Source organism: Centroberyx gerrardi, chromosome 2, assembly GCF_048128805.1.
Source record: "Centroberyx gerrardi isolate f3 chromosome 2, fCenGer3.hap1.cur.20231027, whole genome shotgun sequence".
Lineage (NCBI taxonomy): Eukaryota > Metazoa > Chordata > Actinopteri > Beryciformes > Berycidae > Centroberyx > Centroberyx gerrardi.
In genome coordinates, this window is record NC_135998.1 from 28058137 (window position 1) to 28077491 (window position 19355).

The window sequence follows — 19355 nt, forward strand, 5'->3', positions numbered from 1 at the left end:
GTGTGTGGACTCACTCTGATAGTGGAGCTGGAAGATGCCCATGGTTCCCTCCGGAGCAGAGCGGTAGTACACAGACAGAGTGTTGGTGGGACTGCGGATCACCTGGCCTTCGACCAGCAGCGTCTGGTTGGCCAGGACCAACAGGGTCCCGCCCTCATCTACACCTCTGATGGACAGCTGCTCTCCCTCGGACAGGTTCACACTCTTCACCTGGCCATAGAGAGAGATAATGAAGAAATAAGTAAAATATAACCTCTCCCCAGTCTTCAGAAAGTTCCCTATTGATCAGTCCCTCCAGGATTATGCAGTTTTTTGTGATTATTGTGATCAAAAGTGCTTCATTTTTATTTATTTATTTATTTATTATGATGCATGGGTTTTGGCTGTTTTTTCAGTATGACTGTGGGATTGTCAAGTCAAGGAAAATGGTACTAAAGTTGCACTCAAGAGATACCAAAATGGGGTTTTTATAATTACTTGATATAATAATACTTAACAGCAAACTGAGTAGGATTTTGCTGCTTGTGGCTTGTAAACACAACTTTCAAAGTTGACCCCTCCTCCCTGCGGTTGCCAGAACGGTAAAAACCAGTAAAAAAGTAGAGCGAGGCAAAACGCCAAGCAAACAAGGCTCGTTCCAAAACGAGAGTGAATCTGTTGGCTTTCACCCGTTGGAGAATATTGAAGGAGAGGATGGGGATGAAGAGTGATGCGGAGTTGGCCTGTTTTCTGTTGGACAGTTAGGTGCCGGTTAGCTTAGCTATCAGCTTTTCTACTACAACGAAGCTACGCTAACGGTAGCTAGCTGCCAGGTCACCACACACACTAGTTCTGACCAGTTGCTCTGTTTTAGAGTTCGGGACCACCAGCCAGCATGGCTTTTAGATATAAAAAGATTCAGCAGTGGTTTTGGTTGCAGGACACACCTGCTGCCAAAAGGTTGACACCCAGAAACGTCCCGAACATTCAAAAATAAGAAAACACACTGTCACACACTACCAATGGGCCATAAGTAATGACTGAGTAGGATCATTTTTGGATGAGTTTGTGGCATTTCAAGGGGGGAAATTCTGCTCAGTATGCCTTTAAGTGCTCGTCTTTTTTATTTTCTGGACAGAAAAACACAGGCTCCAAGTTACACAAAACACTGTGCTTGGATTCCAGTCTTAATAAAAAGGCCTATAGCTTCAAGTCAACATGAGCACAGTAAGCACCGAATAAAATCAGTCCATTTGAATGTTTCATGACCATAAAACTGCATAGTTTCATTCCAAAAGTGCCCATTTATGAGATCGACTTTGAGTTTGTGTGACTAACAGTAGGCTATGGAAACAAAGGCTCATTATAAATGGAAACTATAATAATGAAGGTTAAATGGGGGTGAATAAATCTCCCATATTCAGCTGCAACTCTGTCATCTGAGTCCTCCATTTCCCCCCCCTCTAAAAACCTCCACTGATGAGTTGTCATTTGTAGTATAAGACCATGGTAGTCATAGTTTGTTGGTTGAATTTGTATTAATTATTGTGATTACAATATTTCAAATTCCTGGACGGAATGATTTATGTGGCCAGAAGAGTCAGTGTGCAATTTTAGCTCCAAAATGTGTTGATTGTTGTCAGATATTAAGGGAAACGGAATTCATTTTGACACCTTCAGCTTTGGTAATGTATGGAATCCCTGTGTCATACCAATAAAACTGGCAGGTGAATTGAATTGAAATTGAATTGAGAGAGAGAGAGAGAGAGAGAGAGAGAGAGAGAGAGAGAGAGATGGAAGAGAGAGAGAGCGAAGAGAGAGAGAGAGGGAGAGAGCAGGGAGCAACACAGAGAGAAAGAGCAGAGAGGGAGGAGAGAGAGCGAAGACAGAGAGAGGAGAGAGAGAGAGAGGAGAGAGAGAGAGCAGGGAGGAACACAGAGAGAAAGAGCAGAGGGAAGAGAGAATGAAGACAGAGAGAGAGAGCGACAACAGAGACAGAGAAAGAGAGAGCAAGAGAGACAGAGAGCAGTGAGCAAAGACAGAGAGAAAGAGCAGAGAGAGAGAGGGAGAGGGAGAGAGAGAGAGAGAGAGACAGAGAGCAGTGAGCAAAGACAGAGAGAAAGAGCAGAGAGAGAGAGAGAGAGAGAGAGAGAGAGAGAGAGAGCAGTGAGCAAAGGCAGAGAGAGAGAGGGAGAGACAGAGAGAGATAGAGAGCAGTGAGCAAAGACAGAGAGAAAGAACAGAGAGAGAGAGAGAGAGAGAGAGAGCAGTGAGCAAAGGCAGAGAGAGAGAGGGAGAGACACAGAGAGATAGAGAGCAGTGAGCAAAGACAGAGAGAAAGAGCAAAGACAGAGAGAAAGAGCAGAGAGAGAGAGAGAGAGAGAGAGAGAGAGAGAGAGAGAGGGAGAGAGAGCAGCAGCAGCAGTAGCAGCAGCGACAGCACAGCATGTGGAGGATAGCAGCATAATAGCTGCCACACCAGAAGCCGCCACTAGGAGGCAGAGTTAGTCCCGAGATCAGGGCATTTCCATAGTTACAACACAGCAACAGACACAGACTCAGCACCATCTTACTGCAGCTGATGCACACTTACAAGCGAGTTAGTTAACAGCGAGTTAGTGACAGTTGTGTGTGTCTTTGTGAAGCGTATACCTGCAGCTCCACTCCATAGCCGGTATACACAGTCACTGTGTAGGTGCAGTGTAAGAACGTGCCATCGGGCAGTGGCGGGTCGTCGGAGGAGTCGATGTATCCTTCCGGGTCAGAGAAATTCACCATGCACCCTGGCACAGCTGAGGAAAGAGCAGAGGGGTGTATTTGCTAAGGTCCAAATAATCCCTTTAATGTCTGCCTGACTAAGAAATCATTCTAAATCCCTGCTGTGTATAATTAATGATGTCTTTTATAGGGATCATAGCACAGCACATAAACTATAAGGCACACAGCAAGTACTCCTGGTTGCTAGCATTCATTTGAAATAAATAATCAAATTCTATTCTAAAGATCTCAGTGAAATGTGATGGAGCAAGGGCATGATTGTGCCTAGAAACAAAAGAGGTACAGTGTGGATATTGTTTAAAGTGATTACCACCCGTACCTGTTGAAGGTGTGTCTGTCTCTGTTTCCATCTCCAGCGTTGTGGCGACGGTGGTGATGTCACCTCCATGCTCGGGGCTGTGTGTCATGGGCCGGGGCCCGGGGCTGGGGGTCTGGGAGTGGGTGTCGGTAGGTACAGGCTCAGGGGGAACACTGCCTGAGACTGAAGCTGGCACTGGGGGTTTTATCCTCCTCAGTAACCCCCCACCTTGATGCTCCAGGGAATGACTCCCAGGGAGCGAGCCCACGCTCAGTCCTCTGCCCAGAAGAGGCAGCAGATTCTGGGGCAGAGCGGAGGGGAGGATCTCCCCTGTCTGAGAGAGGAGTCGGTCCTTTTGGGCCAGCACCGATTGCAGCAGACCGCCTGCCACAACACTGGAGCTTTTGCCTCGGGGGCCGCCTTCCTCTCTGTTCCCCGTTGTCGCCACTGGAGACAGGGACGAGGGGGGAGGTGTGGGGAGTACTTTATCTGAAAAGAGTCGAAAACAAGGGATGAATCACTCATTTGATCTGACAAGACAAGCAAGCACAGAGGAGAAAAAAATCTTTGAAAATGCCCTAGGAGTACTGCTGTGGGCGGTTCTGTCACCGTCCTGCTGGTCTTATCAGGAGCGGGGTTATCTAGCCAGCACAACCACAGCCCAGTCGAGCTTACCTCCACTTTTCACAGCACACACACACACACACACACACATTTACAAGCTGAGCATGCACCAAGGCACGCATACACACACATTGGGAGGGTGTAGTGAGAGAGACAGGGCAGTGAGGCATGACAGGACCAGAGCGAAGGATGCAGGGAGAAAGGGAAAAAAAAAGATGAAGAAATGCATAGACAGGCAAACTGCTCTGCCGTGCATGCTAAAATGCCATCTCCAGCAGCTTAGTTCAAAAACAGCACAGACCAGCATGTACACACACACACACACACACACTCAATTTCTGTTCTGTATTCTTTTCCACTTACTTTGCGATTAACCCTCACAAAGAAACACCAACAAGCAATACCTCGGCTCCACATATCAATAGTAGGATGAATGAAAAGTGTTCATGGTGCAAACTCAGACTAATCTGGATTTGAGTGTCGTTCACACACTCCTCTGCCATCACTGTGCAGGCAGGAGTACTGACGCTGTCAGTTTTATCAAAAAAAGAAATGCGGCAGGAGAAAATATCCTCTCTAAGTTGTCAGTAACTAGATAGCACTTTCTTTTTTTTTTCTTTTTCTTCTTCTTAAGACTCAGAAAATAAAGAGCCTTTTTATTTCTGGGCATATTATTCTTAATGTGTCAAACTATCATCAGCCAGAAACTCATTTCAGCTTTCACACCTTGCAATTATTTAAGCTACCACTCAGCAGCAGATGTTGACACCCCCCCCCCCCCCACACACACACACACACACACACATACATACAAACACACACTTGCATACATCTAGCAAACACATTGAACAACTTTCTGAATACCATAACAGATAAGCATAGATCATGTACACACAATTGAAGTTTATACTTCATGATTAGATATACAATGTAAAAAAAAAAATTGTTCCAGCATAGATTCACAAATAATCTGGCTGCAATTGATATTTTAAGTATAATATGCCATTTTCAGTTAAATGAAAATCACATTAATTATGGTGTTTATTAGTATACCAGATGAGCATTTCATTATTTAAGAAGGACTTGCACTATTTTCTTTAGTAGCTCAGTCTGTAGTAACTCAGTCGAAACAAATTATTTCCTGTAAATTTGTTAGGCCGACATCACTGTGCTCACAGACACCAAGCTGCATGAAGCCTTGTGCTTAGTATTTGGATAGGATATATTATTGGTCTTATCTTTCTAACCATGTTCAGTGAAAGGTCTCTGACTGAATATCTTCAAGTAATTAATGAGCTGTAACTCAACTCCACCATATTAGAGAAGGGGAGAAGTCAGTCCAAAGTTTATCAGTGGTTGTGATATTACTGTACGACTCTTTGTTTTAAACACCATCCCCAAAATAGATAGACTGGGCCTGGCATCTGTCTAGATCCTGACTATTTATCCCCATATGGACAATAGCCAGAGATCCTGGGGCAGGCAGAGACTTGGGGTTGTTCCAACATCCCAACAACAACAACAACAACAACAACAACAACAACAACAACAACAACAATCATTTCACAATAGTAATATTTTTGATCTGGTTTGTTTCCTTGAAAAGAACCTATTTGTTATGTAACTTACATCAGCAGACACAATATGATACATGTTATGAATTTATACCATAATGATCTCTCGCTCAAAATAATCAGCAAACTCATTTCACCAATAACAAGGTTAGTAAACTGATCTTAGGCGGGTTTACATTGCTCCCAAAATTATATTACCAAATTGATTTTCAAATTTGTTCATGTTAATATCTTAGTCATAACAACAATCTTTTCCCAATCAACTCGCTGACGTCAAGTGGATCAGAGATGAAGCTGTATGAAAGATTATATTCATCACAAATAGCCTTCACATGCCAAACACTCAGCAGCACCTCGAGTCATAACAACATGATTTGTGACTAATGTGTATCAGTGGGTGGTGTTTGAGTCGTCGGCCAACTCATGAAGCAGTTGTAATGTCCAAGGGATTGTAAGACTGGAGAACACAATTAGATGGCTCAACTGCACCACATAACTTGTTTTGTTGTATTTGTACAATGCTGACAGAATTTCATACAAAGCATCTGAGCCCTTCTATACAGTGGCTGGCAATCCTGTGTCCCTAATTGTCCAGCTTATTTGTAATGACTCTATGCTTCTGCTTTGTTGCTGTACTCATGCCAATTAACTTATTTATAGCAAGAGGGTCGTCATGTGACTTTGAACCATCAATGATGTGTGTGAGAGAGAGAAATGGACAGAGAGATTGAGAAAGTATTCCCTCCGTCAAAACCTGATCTGATCCACAGAACCCCACAACTATCACAATCTAGTTGGACCGATAGCCCGCCAATATTTTCCTGATTCCACTGAGAAATAATAGGCTGGGGTGTAGAAGATACTGTTTTTCCCATAGTCTCGCTGGTAACACTTTACAATAAGGGTCACTAAGTTAAGGGTTAGTTAATGCTTAATAAGCATTAACTAACCCTTAATTAACAGTTAACTAATGTGTCTGGTAATCATTTACTAATGGTGTTCATGTTAACTAAGGTATAAATTTATACATTATTTAATAGTCATCTTTATAAACTATTAAATAATGTATAAATTAATACCTTAGTTAACATGAACACCATTAGTAAATTACACATTAGTTAACTGTTAATTAAGGGTTAGTTAATGCTTATTAAGTATTAACTAACCCTTATTAAGAATTAACTAACCCTTAACTTAGTGACCCTTATTGTAAAGTGTTACCGTCTCGCTGATTGAATTATAATGCAATGAACCTGTCATAGCACAACATATAATTCCTTTTTCTGTCATGTATCAAGAACGCACTGTGAGCTATCACTTCTTATTATCAGATGGATCATTAAAGCCCAGATGCTGTAAATTCCACATGGTGGAAAACCTGCTGTACACCTCACACTGTATATATACTACTGTGTTAATGCAGCTCACAGCAAAGCACAGTTAAAGAGCAATACAGGCTAGACGGGGGAGGAGCGCCGAGGAAAGATAATGCAGCAGAAAACTAGGGCACCACCATCTGAAAGTTGGCCAAAAGAGCTCACATGACACAACTGTGACGAGGAAGGACCTGCTGAGCACATCTGCCTGGAGACTAAACATTTAAAACTTTACAACTTTAAAAAGGTGAGACTGTCCCTATGGTAGGAAAGGCAAAGGTCCTAGTTATAGCTAAATTGGCAGAATGCTGAACTTCCCAGCATTACTTGCCAGACCATAGTTTGAGAAGATAAGAAAACGCAATGTCAGATGACTGGTCAGTACTTGAGCCAGTACCTCACAGTGAACGGGCAGCACATGGTCCTGAGGATCAGACGGAGCTGGATCAGTATGCCTGTGCGCAGATTCCAAGGTGACCGACAATCTAGTGACAGCAATCAATCAGCTCCCGCTCCCTGTGATTGACTAACAGGTTTTGCAGGTTTGGCCCGGCAGAAAGAAATCCAGCAAAATTGATCTGAACCGAGCCTATCTGCAGAAAGGTCACTGTCCCATCACAACCCAGCAGGTACTCTACAGATACCGCTCCTTGTTGTTCGGGATACCCCTTGGTGCCTGCGGTGGAGCATTTCAAAGGGCTGTGACATAAGTTGTGAGGGGACGTCCCGGGGCGCAGCTCTATCTGGGTGACCTCCTGATCACAAGAAAGGATCCTGGGACCACCTGCGGGCCCTCGACAAGGCTCTTGGGAAACTGGAAGAGTCTGGTTCACGATCACTAGGACTTTTTCAGATCATCAGTAGGTTAGTTTGAATACCAAGAATAGCTGGGAAGATCAGTGTGGTGAAAGTGAATGAGAAATTCCCCTGATTTCGTCATTATGGGTAATGTGGTTCGGCATCAGATAGATAATTGAAGCCTTGAATGAAAAAGCCCAACTATTTCATTAAACCGTTCATTGCATTTATAACTGTTTCTCTGCCTTTATAAATGCAATGCAGTTCCTCAGTCTTGGTTAATAGACTGTCTCTCTGTTATGTGGATGTATACGCACACACACACACGCACACACACACACACCCTTACATACAAATGCACACACTCACAAAATCACAAACCGTATCCTTGAAGAGCTAATCCTTGCAAAGTTAAACACCCCATTATCATGTTCCTGACGCAGTTCTCACCACATCACCCTTTTAGCAACATTTAGTGTGTGAGTGTGTGAGTGTGTGTGTGTGTGTGTGTGTGAGAGAGAGAGAGAGAGCTGTGTGCTGTGTGCCATACTATGTGCTGCTCACATATTAGGGGTGCCAAACAGTTCACTGCAGGAGGAGGAGAGGAAAGCAAGGGCAACTGTGTGTTTGTTTGTATGACTGAGGTTGTGTTTGCGAGAGAAAGAGTGCTGTGAAAGAGAGAGAGAGAGAGAGAGAGAGAGAGGGGAGGGGGGGGGGAGATAGAGATGGAGGGAGAATTCAATAGTGCTCCACAGACAGAAGACCTTCATTGCGACTGCAACACAATCAAGTCTGAGGTTGTAAAGCATGTCGAGAAGGATTCACTGGTGCTGAATGGGGGAAGCTGACAGCAATGAAGACACTGTGCCCTTTTGTGGTTGTGTGTGTGTGTGTGTGTGTGTGTTTGTAAGCATGAGCCACTGTACTGGAGTGAAATACAGGAGAAAGCTTCTTTGTGAGTCGGTTTAATTGGTGGTACATAGGAGCTGGTTGGCTGTTTTAAGTGCTTTGTCAGACCCAAGACTGGCACCAACTGTATCTAGGCATGCATTCCCTGACTGCCATGTCCCTTCACCATGGATATTCACTCTGATAGACACACACACACACACACACACACACAGAGAGAACTATCAGAAAAACAAATTCACACTATAGATTGCCACTATCCATGCAGACCTGATCCTAGACCCAGTACAGTAGCAACACAGGTTTTGCTCTGATCATTTCATGTCTGGTAAGTTATTGAGTTGGTGTTTAAATAATGTCAGATTCCTAGTTAGCTGGCTAACTCTAGTATCTACTCATCATACTAACTCTGTCCTGTTATAACTTGCATTGTAAATGCTAATCAGGTCTGTAATAACATTAGGCCTACAGTAGCTAGGCTGTCAACCAAGAAGCTATAAGTACAGATGGGCTACGGTTACCACTATATAAACTAGGCTATATAAACTTGACTATAAAACTTGCCTATGGTCTACAGTCAAATAAAATGGTGTCAGTTGAAAATCTTTGCCTTTCTATGTCATTTCAATTAATTTGGTAAACTAGGTCTGCCCAGCAAATTATCATGAATTAAATCTTAATACTTACAAACTACAAAAGTATTTGACCTAACTCAATACCATTGTTGTGAAGCATCTTATGCAAGATATAGGACGTTAAATGTTTATCTAATGTAATGTAATGTAATCTGCATGTGTAGCTTGAATGAAATTAATTGTTATCTGATTCACTCACTGACCGATTTGCAAACTTGCGGGCTGAAGTACTTTGAGTATTCAGAAATGAACACGAATGAGAAGTTAGTGAGTGACTTTGACCAGTTTCTGGAAGAGGCGTTTGTATTCCTGTCTGCTGATTGAAATTTTGATTTGGCCACATACGTATGTGAACTGAATTGATCAAAATCAGATTAAGAACCATTTCTTTGCAAATAAGCAGGAAAACTTGTGTGACTCACTGCTGACTGGGTGAACCCACTGAAAACTTAACTGAAAGCATTTGTGACCTCAGACATGTCTGTCTCTCAAATTCAGGCCCCCGGGAAGCACACACCGCTGACTTAATGATTTCCTGTGTGAGCTGATAACACACACACACACACACATACACACACATACTGATCGATGTTATCTTTGAATTGGCGCTTGAACTGAGCTCCGGGTCAGCGGGTGGAATGACCTGAAACTGAAAGCGGAGCAGCTATCGAATTGACCAATCAAAGATGACCTCAGAGCAGATGAGCGTATAGATAATGCAAACTCCTCTCGACAGATACACAATCCAAACCCACACATATTGACACACATATAATCCACACAACCCTATTAACATGCATACAGTATACACTCCCATTAGCACACAGGGTAAATACACACAGCCTCATTAAAATGGATTATCTTATTGACTTTTGGTGAATGCGTTTTCAAATTTACTACATCTCGGGATAAGAATAATGCCTCCTGATGTTTATCAAAGGAATAGTTTGGTTAATGAGGTAATATTTGTGGAACAGTAATGAACAACTCAAATGATGCAAAAGAGTGGAGGCGATTAATTCAAATTAATTAATTCAACCTGACTGGAAAAGGTGCTAACTACCGAGAAATACACTCAAAGTGCATGTAAAAATAAATTCATATTATATATATATTCATATATGAGGTAAAAACTAGAAATCTAGCTGTACTGAATTCAAATTTTGAGTCTGACTTCCAAATGTGCACTCACACATGAAACGCTCTCCTTGCAAAATAACAATATTTTCTACCCGCAGACATGAGTAACAGTAAATGCTCACTTGCTGTGTGTGTGTGTGTGTGTGTGTGTGTGTGTGTGTGTGTGTTGTAGGTTGTGAAGTGTGAGAGTGTGAAAGAGAAACAGAGAAAGGAGGAGTCCCAACAAGTAGGACAGGATGGTGAGAACAATTTCTCTGCATGTCAGTCTTCTGCAACACCTGAAGATCTGCGCTGCCTTTGGTTCGCAACTCAAAACTTGATGCTGCACCATCATGCCCTTGCTCACAGTTCCAAGCAGCAAGTCCCAGCTGGTCTGTGAGTGTGTGTGTGTGTGTGTGTGTGTGTGTGTGTGTGTGTGTGTGGTGTCAGAAGCAGGTGCTATAGCAGTCAGGCATGACCAGCTCAGTTGAGCAGATGGCATCATCTGTGGGCTCCTCTTTCTCCTTCACGCCATCCCCTCTCTCATGTTCCTCTTCCAGCCTCTATCTTCCTCTCTCTCTCTCTCTCTCTCTCTCTCTCTCTCTCTCTCACTCTCACAGGTGTAGGCAGTCTGTCGGTGCAGCTGTGCTTCCCTCTCTCCCAGTGTTTTTTCTACTTTCATCCCTCCTCTGTGCTCTCCGTCCCTTCTCCATTCCTTCATCGCAGCTTCCCCTGACTCATTTGTTGTTCTTCTCGGCGGAGGCTGGTGCGTGCGACTCTCTCTGTGTCTCTCCCCAGGGCAACACATATGATTAATGAGAGATAAATCCTGTTGCTCAACCACATAAACTGTTTCCACATTGGGTTGTGGCGCAAGGATGCCAAAGCTTTATCCCAGGGGAATGGGGGAAACATCTTCTTCTCCTCTTCACCCATTGACAACACTATCCAGTGAAAAATGCACTATGTTCAGTCTCATCAAAAACAAGGATCCATAAGTGTCACACCTGCAAAAAATCTCCATCTTAACAAGTCATTTAGTCTATTATTGAGTCCTAAAATCCAAATTTTCTTAAAACAAGTGACTAGGGTTAGATAATTTCACTTGTTTCCAATACCTTGCGAGTGTCAATATCTTAAAACAAGTCAGAATAAGGCAGATCACTGCATTACTATCAAGAAAATGACACTTGATTCTAGAAAATTCTTGAAACCAGTTGATTTGCATCAGAAACAAGTGAAATTATCTTTCCGATGTGGCAGATTTTTTCACTTATTTTAAGAAAATTAGGATTTTAGGACTCAATATCAGACTGAATGACTTGTTAAGATGGAGATATTTATATATATATATATTTCTATTTTTTACACTTTATTACTTACTTATACTTCTATCCCTTTATGATGCTGGGGATCTTGTTTATTTTATGGCTGTCTTTGTCATGACCCTGAAGTGATGTTTGTAAATCACTGTGGGTTACCTTGTTGTATGTAATGTGCATAAATAAGTTTTGATTTGATTTGATTGGATCGCTGGGTGTGTGATATGTGATCACTGTGTGTGTGTGTGTGTATGTGTGTGTCTTCCATGTGTGCATACGCCATATCATCGTCTCCTGAATCCCGGGCTCACAGATGGACAACACTGACGGAAAGAATGATTATCAACCACTGGGAATGACAGATTCTGACAAGTCATGAATATATCAGATCAGAAATGCATTTTATAAATATGTTGATCATGGCGACTGGCTGAGCATGGCGTGCGAACAACACTTCTGTGCGCTGACACTGACTGAGAGTGTTTTGTCCTTGGTGTGTGTTCAAGCCAATGAGGTGTGCAGAAGGAGTGTGAGAGCGGAGGAGTGAGTGATGAGGTGTTTGTGGCTGCAGTAAGAATGAATACACAGAAAAATAGTAATGATTCACAGTCGCACGTTGGTACCACAGTCTTGTGATTGTGTGCGTGTGTGTTCTTATATTTCTATTCTTCTATTCTATTCTTTAAAGACTAAATGTCCTCACAGGGATAGAAAGATGAGGAAAATCCTCCAAAGTGATCTTCACTGCTTTAAGGGGTTGGTTTAGGGCTAGGATTTGGGTTTAGGGTTAAGATTAGAATTAGGATTAGGTTTAGGTTAGGGTAAGGTTAGGGTCCAGACTTCTGCAGTTATTCTCTCCTGCCAGGTAGTTAATTACAATTGCAACTGGCATTTCTGGTGTAAATCAGTCCTTGATTAGAATGAAAACAGCAGATTAAGATTAGGTAAAGTTAGAATTAGGATTAAAGGTCCCATATTCTACACTTTCCAGTGTTTTATTTTTTGAGGTCCATTAAAAACCATTTGTGTGCCAAAAACACTCTCAGTCCATTTTTACACGTTCATTTTCCAGCATCTCTCTGAGCCTTACCAAGAACAGGCTGTTTCTGTCACTGTGTCTTTAAGGCTCATTAATATTAACAACCCCTCTGTTCTGATTGGCTAACCGTTTCAAGAGTGAAATGTGAGACACCGCGGCCCGGCAGCTACAGGTAGGGAAAACTCTCTGGTAATAAACAATGACAACCGCTCAACCGCTTTGAAAAAGACACTTTGTTAGTCTATTATTTCTTACAAAAATGCTAATGAGCGAACCTTTGTGACGCCACAAAGTTACGGAAGTCCAAACGGCTCGTTTAGAGGATCACTTTTCTAATATGGATTGTGTGGATTTAGTTGGCGACTGTGCGTTTTGATACTTTCACCATGTTTAGATAGCACAGCCAACTCCTTTATAATCACAGAGGCAAGGGAAATCCTGTTTTACACGACATGGGACCTTTAAGTCTAAGGGTTAAGTTAGGCATGTAGTGGAGAGGGTGGAGGTTACGGTTAGGGGATAGGGAATGAATAATCAGTGAAGGTCCTTGCAAGTATAGTAATACAGAAGTGTGTGTGTGTGTGTGCGCTGAGGTGTGCATGAGTGTTGGCCACTCCACTGAACAAAACCATCACGGCGTTAGTGTGCCTGTAGCCACAAGTCATTGAAACTCTCCTCACACTCCTGCCTGCCTCCAGTTACCAGAGGGAAGGGCTGAGGGGAGAAAGGCAGAAAGGAGAGGAAGGAAGAGCGGGAGCGATGCAAGACAGTGATGTCAGAAAAAGACAGCTCTATCTCTCCAGAGACAGAAAATCCTGCTGTGTTTTCAAAACATCCACGACACTGATGACTTGCCATTCGCTGATTGTACTTTGTAAGCTAAAACGTCATTAGCGTTAACCGCAAAAGTAGTAAGGGCTACCAAGTTTCATTCGAAAAAAATTGCCTGCATTTATTAGTGAATGTGTCAAAATGCTGATGATTAAATCCACAAAAATATTAATATTTTGTGAGAAAAGGTCTTGAGACTGCTTTAATAATCAGCCACAAGGCCAGTACTTTATAAGGCTGGCATGGCAGCAATCTCTTATAAGACAGGGTAAGGGTGTCTTGCAGAGTATATATATATATATATATATATATCTGTATGTGTGTGTGTGTGTGTGTGTGTGTTTAACGGCCTATCACAGGTATGCGGGCTCTATGCTTTTAATCCATGAATAAAAGAAAAGGTAGATGTTTCTCTTCGCTGGCCACATCAATTGTGAAAGGAGACGGAGAGGAGTGCAGCAGGAGACGAGTGCAGAAGAAAAGAGCAATGCTTTTAGCATGAACCTCCGGGTTGCCATGACCCACATGTCAACACGGAGAACCTTCAGCAATAAATCATAAGGCAGACAAGAAATGAAGTGAAATTGTGATAAATAAGCACATAATAATGTTTTAAACCTGATATTCAGTGGCAGCTCCGATGGTATGAGTAATGAAGCCTAAGTCTGTTTCTTTTCAACTTATTCATCTTTTGATGTAACATCCATATTCTACTGTGTCACTCAACTGTTAAAAACACTGCACACCGCCAAAGCTTTTTACTGTATGGAATATTATATGTGCAATATGAGTACCGGATACATGATATTTCTGAAGAGGACAAGTTGTTTCCTAGCAGTCCATTATAGTTTTATTTTGGTCTTTCTAGAGATGTCTTTGCCAGATACTGTTAATACAAAAGCATGGTGACACTGTTTTACTGTATAGCTTAGATCAATCAGACCTGACCTTAGCATCGATCAATGACCTGCTCTCATTTTTAGACATGCCCAGCAGCTCTGTTCCCATCCAGGCCTTTATGAGTAAATGATCAAAAGGCCATGGCAGCTGAAAGAAAATGGAGCACAGTTTAGGAGAGCCACAGGGATTGTTCTGCTAGTGACTGATTCAAGTTTCATATAATGATAACAGTGTCGCAAAACAGTTGAGGAAAAATGGGGTAGAAGTAAACACTGGGAATTTTTGAGTACAGATTTTATGGGTATATACTAGAGCTGTGAAAATTAATGTGTTAATAATTGCGATTAATTTGAAATGTTTAACATGTTAACAAAATTAATGCAATTGACGCATTCTTCCCATGGCGCAGCTGAGGACATCAAGAGGCATATTCAAGTCAGACAGGCAGGCAGGCAGTCATCAACGCTTCATGAGATGGCCTCTAGGGGGCGTCTTTGGCTGCAAGATGCAGTGTTTCCCATACACAAACTTTACTGGTAGGTAACGTTATTACCTTGTGGTTTTTAAGTAATGTTAGTGGAATTAGGTTACTTAACTGATAACCGGGCCGCAGTGCTTCAATGCATTGAATTGAACTGATTTAAACATGCGCTGTTGGACAGTACTTAATTTATGCCGGATCCTGCCGGAACAGGATCTGGCACCTCGCGGTTTTGGACTACCTGCATTCCGGTACCTGTTTGCGTGGACCCGGCACCTGGTGGCATGAAACGTTTTGTTTTTTTTTGTCTGCCATGTAATACTCACAATAGTTGACTCTTCTTTCCTTTCCCCTCCCTTCCAAAAACCTAACTGTCTCAATCAGCCTTTCATAGGTGATTACCCTATTAGAAAGTAACAAGCGCATAGTAATCACTTTACACATGAGTGAGCTGTTCTGCAGAGTGTGTTATGGTAAACTTCAGACAGCGTCATGGCTAAAAGTTGAATTTGCTGTCCATATGTCTGCTGTGTGGACTATTTTGGAAAATTAGACAAGGTAAGCATGATTTTTTTTTTTGTTTGTAAAGGTGTTAGCATATTCTGTAATCTATTAGGTCTCTGCTGGGACAATCGAAATTCATATTTGCATAGATGACTGCGAAACAGAATTTTTTTGGAGTGTGGACCTGTAAGTCCCACAGTTAAATATGCGGGCAACTGCGCATGTTATGTTGAGTGTCCAGAAATAATTGGTAATAACATGAGAATTGGTTGACGTGAAGGGCTGTAAGCCACATCACTGTGGGCATTTCAAAACCAGCGCGGTCCAGCTGAGTGTCACAGTCAGGTCGACTTCTAGCTGCACCACGACACGTTTTATTGCATTATTCGCTGACATTGTTTCCTACATTCAAAATCGATATCCTATGAAAGCATTTGTATTGAATATTGATGCGTAACTACTCGAACCAGAATTTCTCTGGTAAATGGTTGAAGCCATTGCAGTTTCCTTTATGTATGATTAGGATGTCTCATAGTAGCCTATGTGGGCATTTTTATGTTGTGCACAGTGCAGTTATATCTTTAGTCTACTACTTGAAGGGCAGGTTTGTAAAAATGAGCATTATGTAGCCTATGCAATAATCAAATATTGTTATAGGTCCCCAGTAGTCGGAGCTCTAAGGTCATATAGTCGGTCATTTAGTAATGTTTAGGCTGTTAGGTCTACAGTAAGCTGTATGGCTGCACTGAGCACCACCGTGCCTCCAATGCGCTTGTTGTCTTGATATGTTCCGGAACCTTTTCCCTCCAGACCGACCCCTTGGTGTTCCGGGACCTCATCATTTACAAATTAAGCACTGACTGTAGGCCTGTACAGGATCTGTGCTTGTGCTTTTTTTTCCCCACAGTGCTAGGCTAGCTGTTGCTGGTTAATTAGTTTTGTTAATGAAATGGCCTTTCTTTTTTGCCTATTGCTTTCTAAACTGATCTAGCCTTTTTTGATGGCCTTGATGGTTTTGAAATTCAGCTGGCATTTGAACATGAAGCTTTTGTTATTATTTCAGTTAGAACTGTGCCTTTCAAGCTGAAATTCAATGGTTTTGATGGAAATGACTGATCTGCAGTTCACTGGGGAGAGTCTGTGTTTTCAATTAAAAAGCTGCCATTGAACTATTTGATTGAAAATATACTTCCTTTGTGTTGATTCTCCATTAATTTGGTGATTTAGTGATTAATTTGGTCATGCTACGTTTAAATATCCATGATTACAAGCTTCAGTCTTAAGAAAAAAAAGAGCGATTAATCGCGATTAATCACAGCAAATTGTGCGATTAATTTGTTTTGGGTTTTTTTATCGATTCACAGCCCTAGTACCCATAGATTGTCTGATAAAAAATAAAACATTAAAGTAAACAAACCATTCACAGCTTCAACAAACAAAAAAACTCCAGTGTTTGCATCAAGAGCTGACTGATGAATTTGAGTTTGAAAAATGTCTTCAGTCCAGCAGGATAACCAAACTGGGGCAACAGCAGCGCTATACTCCCATTGGGTTTTTAAAGACTTTAAACTTTCAACTTAGTGCTAGTGCAGCTACCTTGTTGACACTGGCATGATAATGAGAGGAAGTCTGTTTCAGTTTCAGTGGCTTCAATATTAGTGACTCAACCCAACCTAAACAGCTGTCTTCTACTTCACCAAACTGTATGAATACCAAGAATCATCCAGCATGAAGACTTCCAAATTGAAGCTGGAATCTGGATGAAGGCTATCCAAGTTCATCCCTCATCACACTCCGAAACTGCTCGACCATAAATTTCCCCTAAGCTCAGAGGGGCTTCGTTGGTGAGTGAACTCTGCGCGCTCCATGACAGGAATCAATCAATCAATCCCCCAACCAGGCGGCGGAGCGAGGCGGCGGTGATACATCGAACCTCCTCACGACCCAGACCGGAGCCGATGTTAATGAAAGCACCCAGACATCCATCCCGTCCCGCGTTGCTCCGCTCGTCTCTCCGGCTCTCAGACACCCATTTAAGTTGAGGTGCGAGGAAGACAAATACGCCGACTCGACACCGTGACAAGGCGTAGCTATCAGCATCGCTCTGAGCGGCGCACGCTGTGGATTATCACACGCGCAGACACGGTTTGTCGAATGAGTCAACAGACACTTCAGTGGGATCCCCGTATCAAAGGCAGATAGATGAGGGAGCGGAGCTGGCTTAGCTTAAGCTTTGAAGCAAATGGGAACTGAAATATGAAGCGTTTAAAAGGCTCGGCTGGCAGACGCGGTCTCGATCGCGCCAATCAGCTTTGACTGAGGTTGACAACGTGAGCACAAGACTCAAAATCCAAATTGTCCCTATAATCCGAGACAACCGTATCAGACCTTTCTTTGGGGACACAATTCATAATCTGCTACGGGCCAAAACCGCACGACACGCCCGATGCCCCTCCTAACCAAGCCTGTGGAATCAGACATTAAGCTTTTTTTTTTTTCTTGGAGAATTTGATCTATGAAGTCGGCTTGTCCTTCTACATCCATGGCTCTTCCCTGACCATTAGAGTGTCTGAACTGGTTTGATACACGAAGCTGGGCTGAGGAAGGGACAGGGATAATGGGAAAAAAAAACCCATGATAGTTCAGTTTAAATCGGGCATGAATGCACATAAACACACACAAACACACACACACACGCACACACAAACACACACACGCACACACAAACATTTATGGCTTAAAAACAGACAGACACAAACTTAAGCTTCAGTTAATTGCTTCCATTGTGAAGTGTCAGCAGCATCCGTGCAATGCCACAGTCATCCTAGAAAGGATAATCCTGGATACTAAGGAAGACACCAACAATAATACACAGACTCAGAATGACAAACACACACTCCGACACACACACACACACACACACACACCCCTTGAAACAGATACACAGTGGGTCAGAGAGGTCTAAGCACACCTGCTGGGGTAGAGACATCACTGGCGGTATAGACCTGCTATTGCTCGGGGCGTTCTCCTTTCTCTGTCAACACCCGGCGTCGGAGAAGGTCAGCACCGGGGGAAAAAAAGCAGGCGAGGCGCACTGCCCCCCCCGCCCCCGCCCCGCTTTGAATAATTCACCGGGATGTTGTCTTCTCTGATAAGTTTCCGCAGGAGCCCCGGCCATATGTCAGTACGTGTGAGAGACCGAAAGGCTGCAAGTCTCACTTTCGGTCCTAATGAGTGCAGGGGACTAGTAGAGATGACAGCTTCCGCATCGGCGACAACTCCTCCAGCTGCTGCACATGCATGTTGACCCCCCCCACACACACACACACACATTTACAAGCACGCACGCAAATACACATATTAGGAGGAAGACCCCCAAATCCCAGCGTGCATCACCATAGAAAGACCATAGAAAGCCATTTTATGTTTATCTTTCTTGAGCTTTTGGAGCCAACCTATCCCGCTCCCCTGGCCCTATACATACAGCTATGTGCTTCATCAGAAGATATAGCATTAGCGCTTCATTAAGAGCATGCACTGATCCGAGTGATCATGCTAATCAGGGGCTCATATTCTGCGGGAGCTCTCTCAGAAATGAAAGGTTAAATCCCTCTAAAGCCCCACCTGCGCTTTTGCCGCTGATTAAAACGGGGGGTCACCTCCAACTTTCTCTGTTTCTCTCTCTCTCTCCCTGCTCATGCCTGCCTTTCTCTCTTAACCCCCCCCCCTTCTCTTTTACTTCCCGCGTCTGCAAATTGTTCCTCTGCCACGTGTCTGCAAGTTATCATCGAGTCTGCCAGCACTTCAGCACTAGTTCCAATCAAACATCATTCATAGATAAATTACATGGTCTATTATTCTCCTCTGCTCCTTCTCTCTCTACATCTTCTGTTCCTTTTCCCCCCCCTGATTTTTACTTTTTGCCTCGGCCTCACTTTCCCTCTTTCCGACTCTTAACTCGACACAATATTTCCCACAAAGTTCGCAGCCCGAAGGATCTCGTTGTATAGTAAGGCCGGGGTTATTCAACCATAAGAAACAATCTCCTCTATCTCTTCCGCAGTTCTATTTCCCTCTCCTCTCAATCACGAGTAATACGAGAAAAAGAAGGGAGGGGGATGGGGGGGGTTGAAGACCAGAGAAAGGGAGATGAAGAGGAAACGGGAGAGGTGATGTGATGAGGGGAGA

The 19355-nt window shown here is 43.0% G+C and overlaps 1 protein-coding gene across 1 annotated transcript in view; it reads right to left on the reverse strand.

The window, feature by feature from the left end:
- The window catches only part of sez6l (seizure related 6 homolog (mouse)-like), a 32066-nt gene that overhangs the window by 10565 nt on the left and 2146 nt on the right, over positions 1–19355 (reverse strand). The window contains exons 2-4 of the mRNA XM_071898314.2: positions 3077–3538; positions 2632–2771; positions 15–210 (exon numbers count right to left, since the gene is read on the reverse strand). Of these exons, the coding sequence (XP_071754415.2) occupies positions 15–210; positions 2632–2771; positions 3077–3538 (798 nt within the window). The remainder of the gene's footprint in view (positions 1–14; positions 211–2631; positions 2772–3076; positions 3539–19355) is intronic.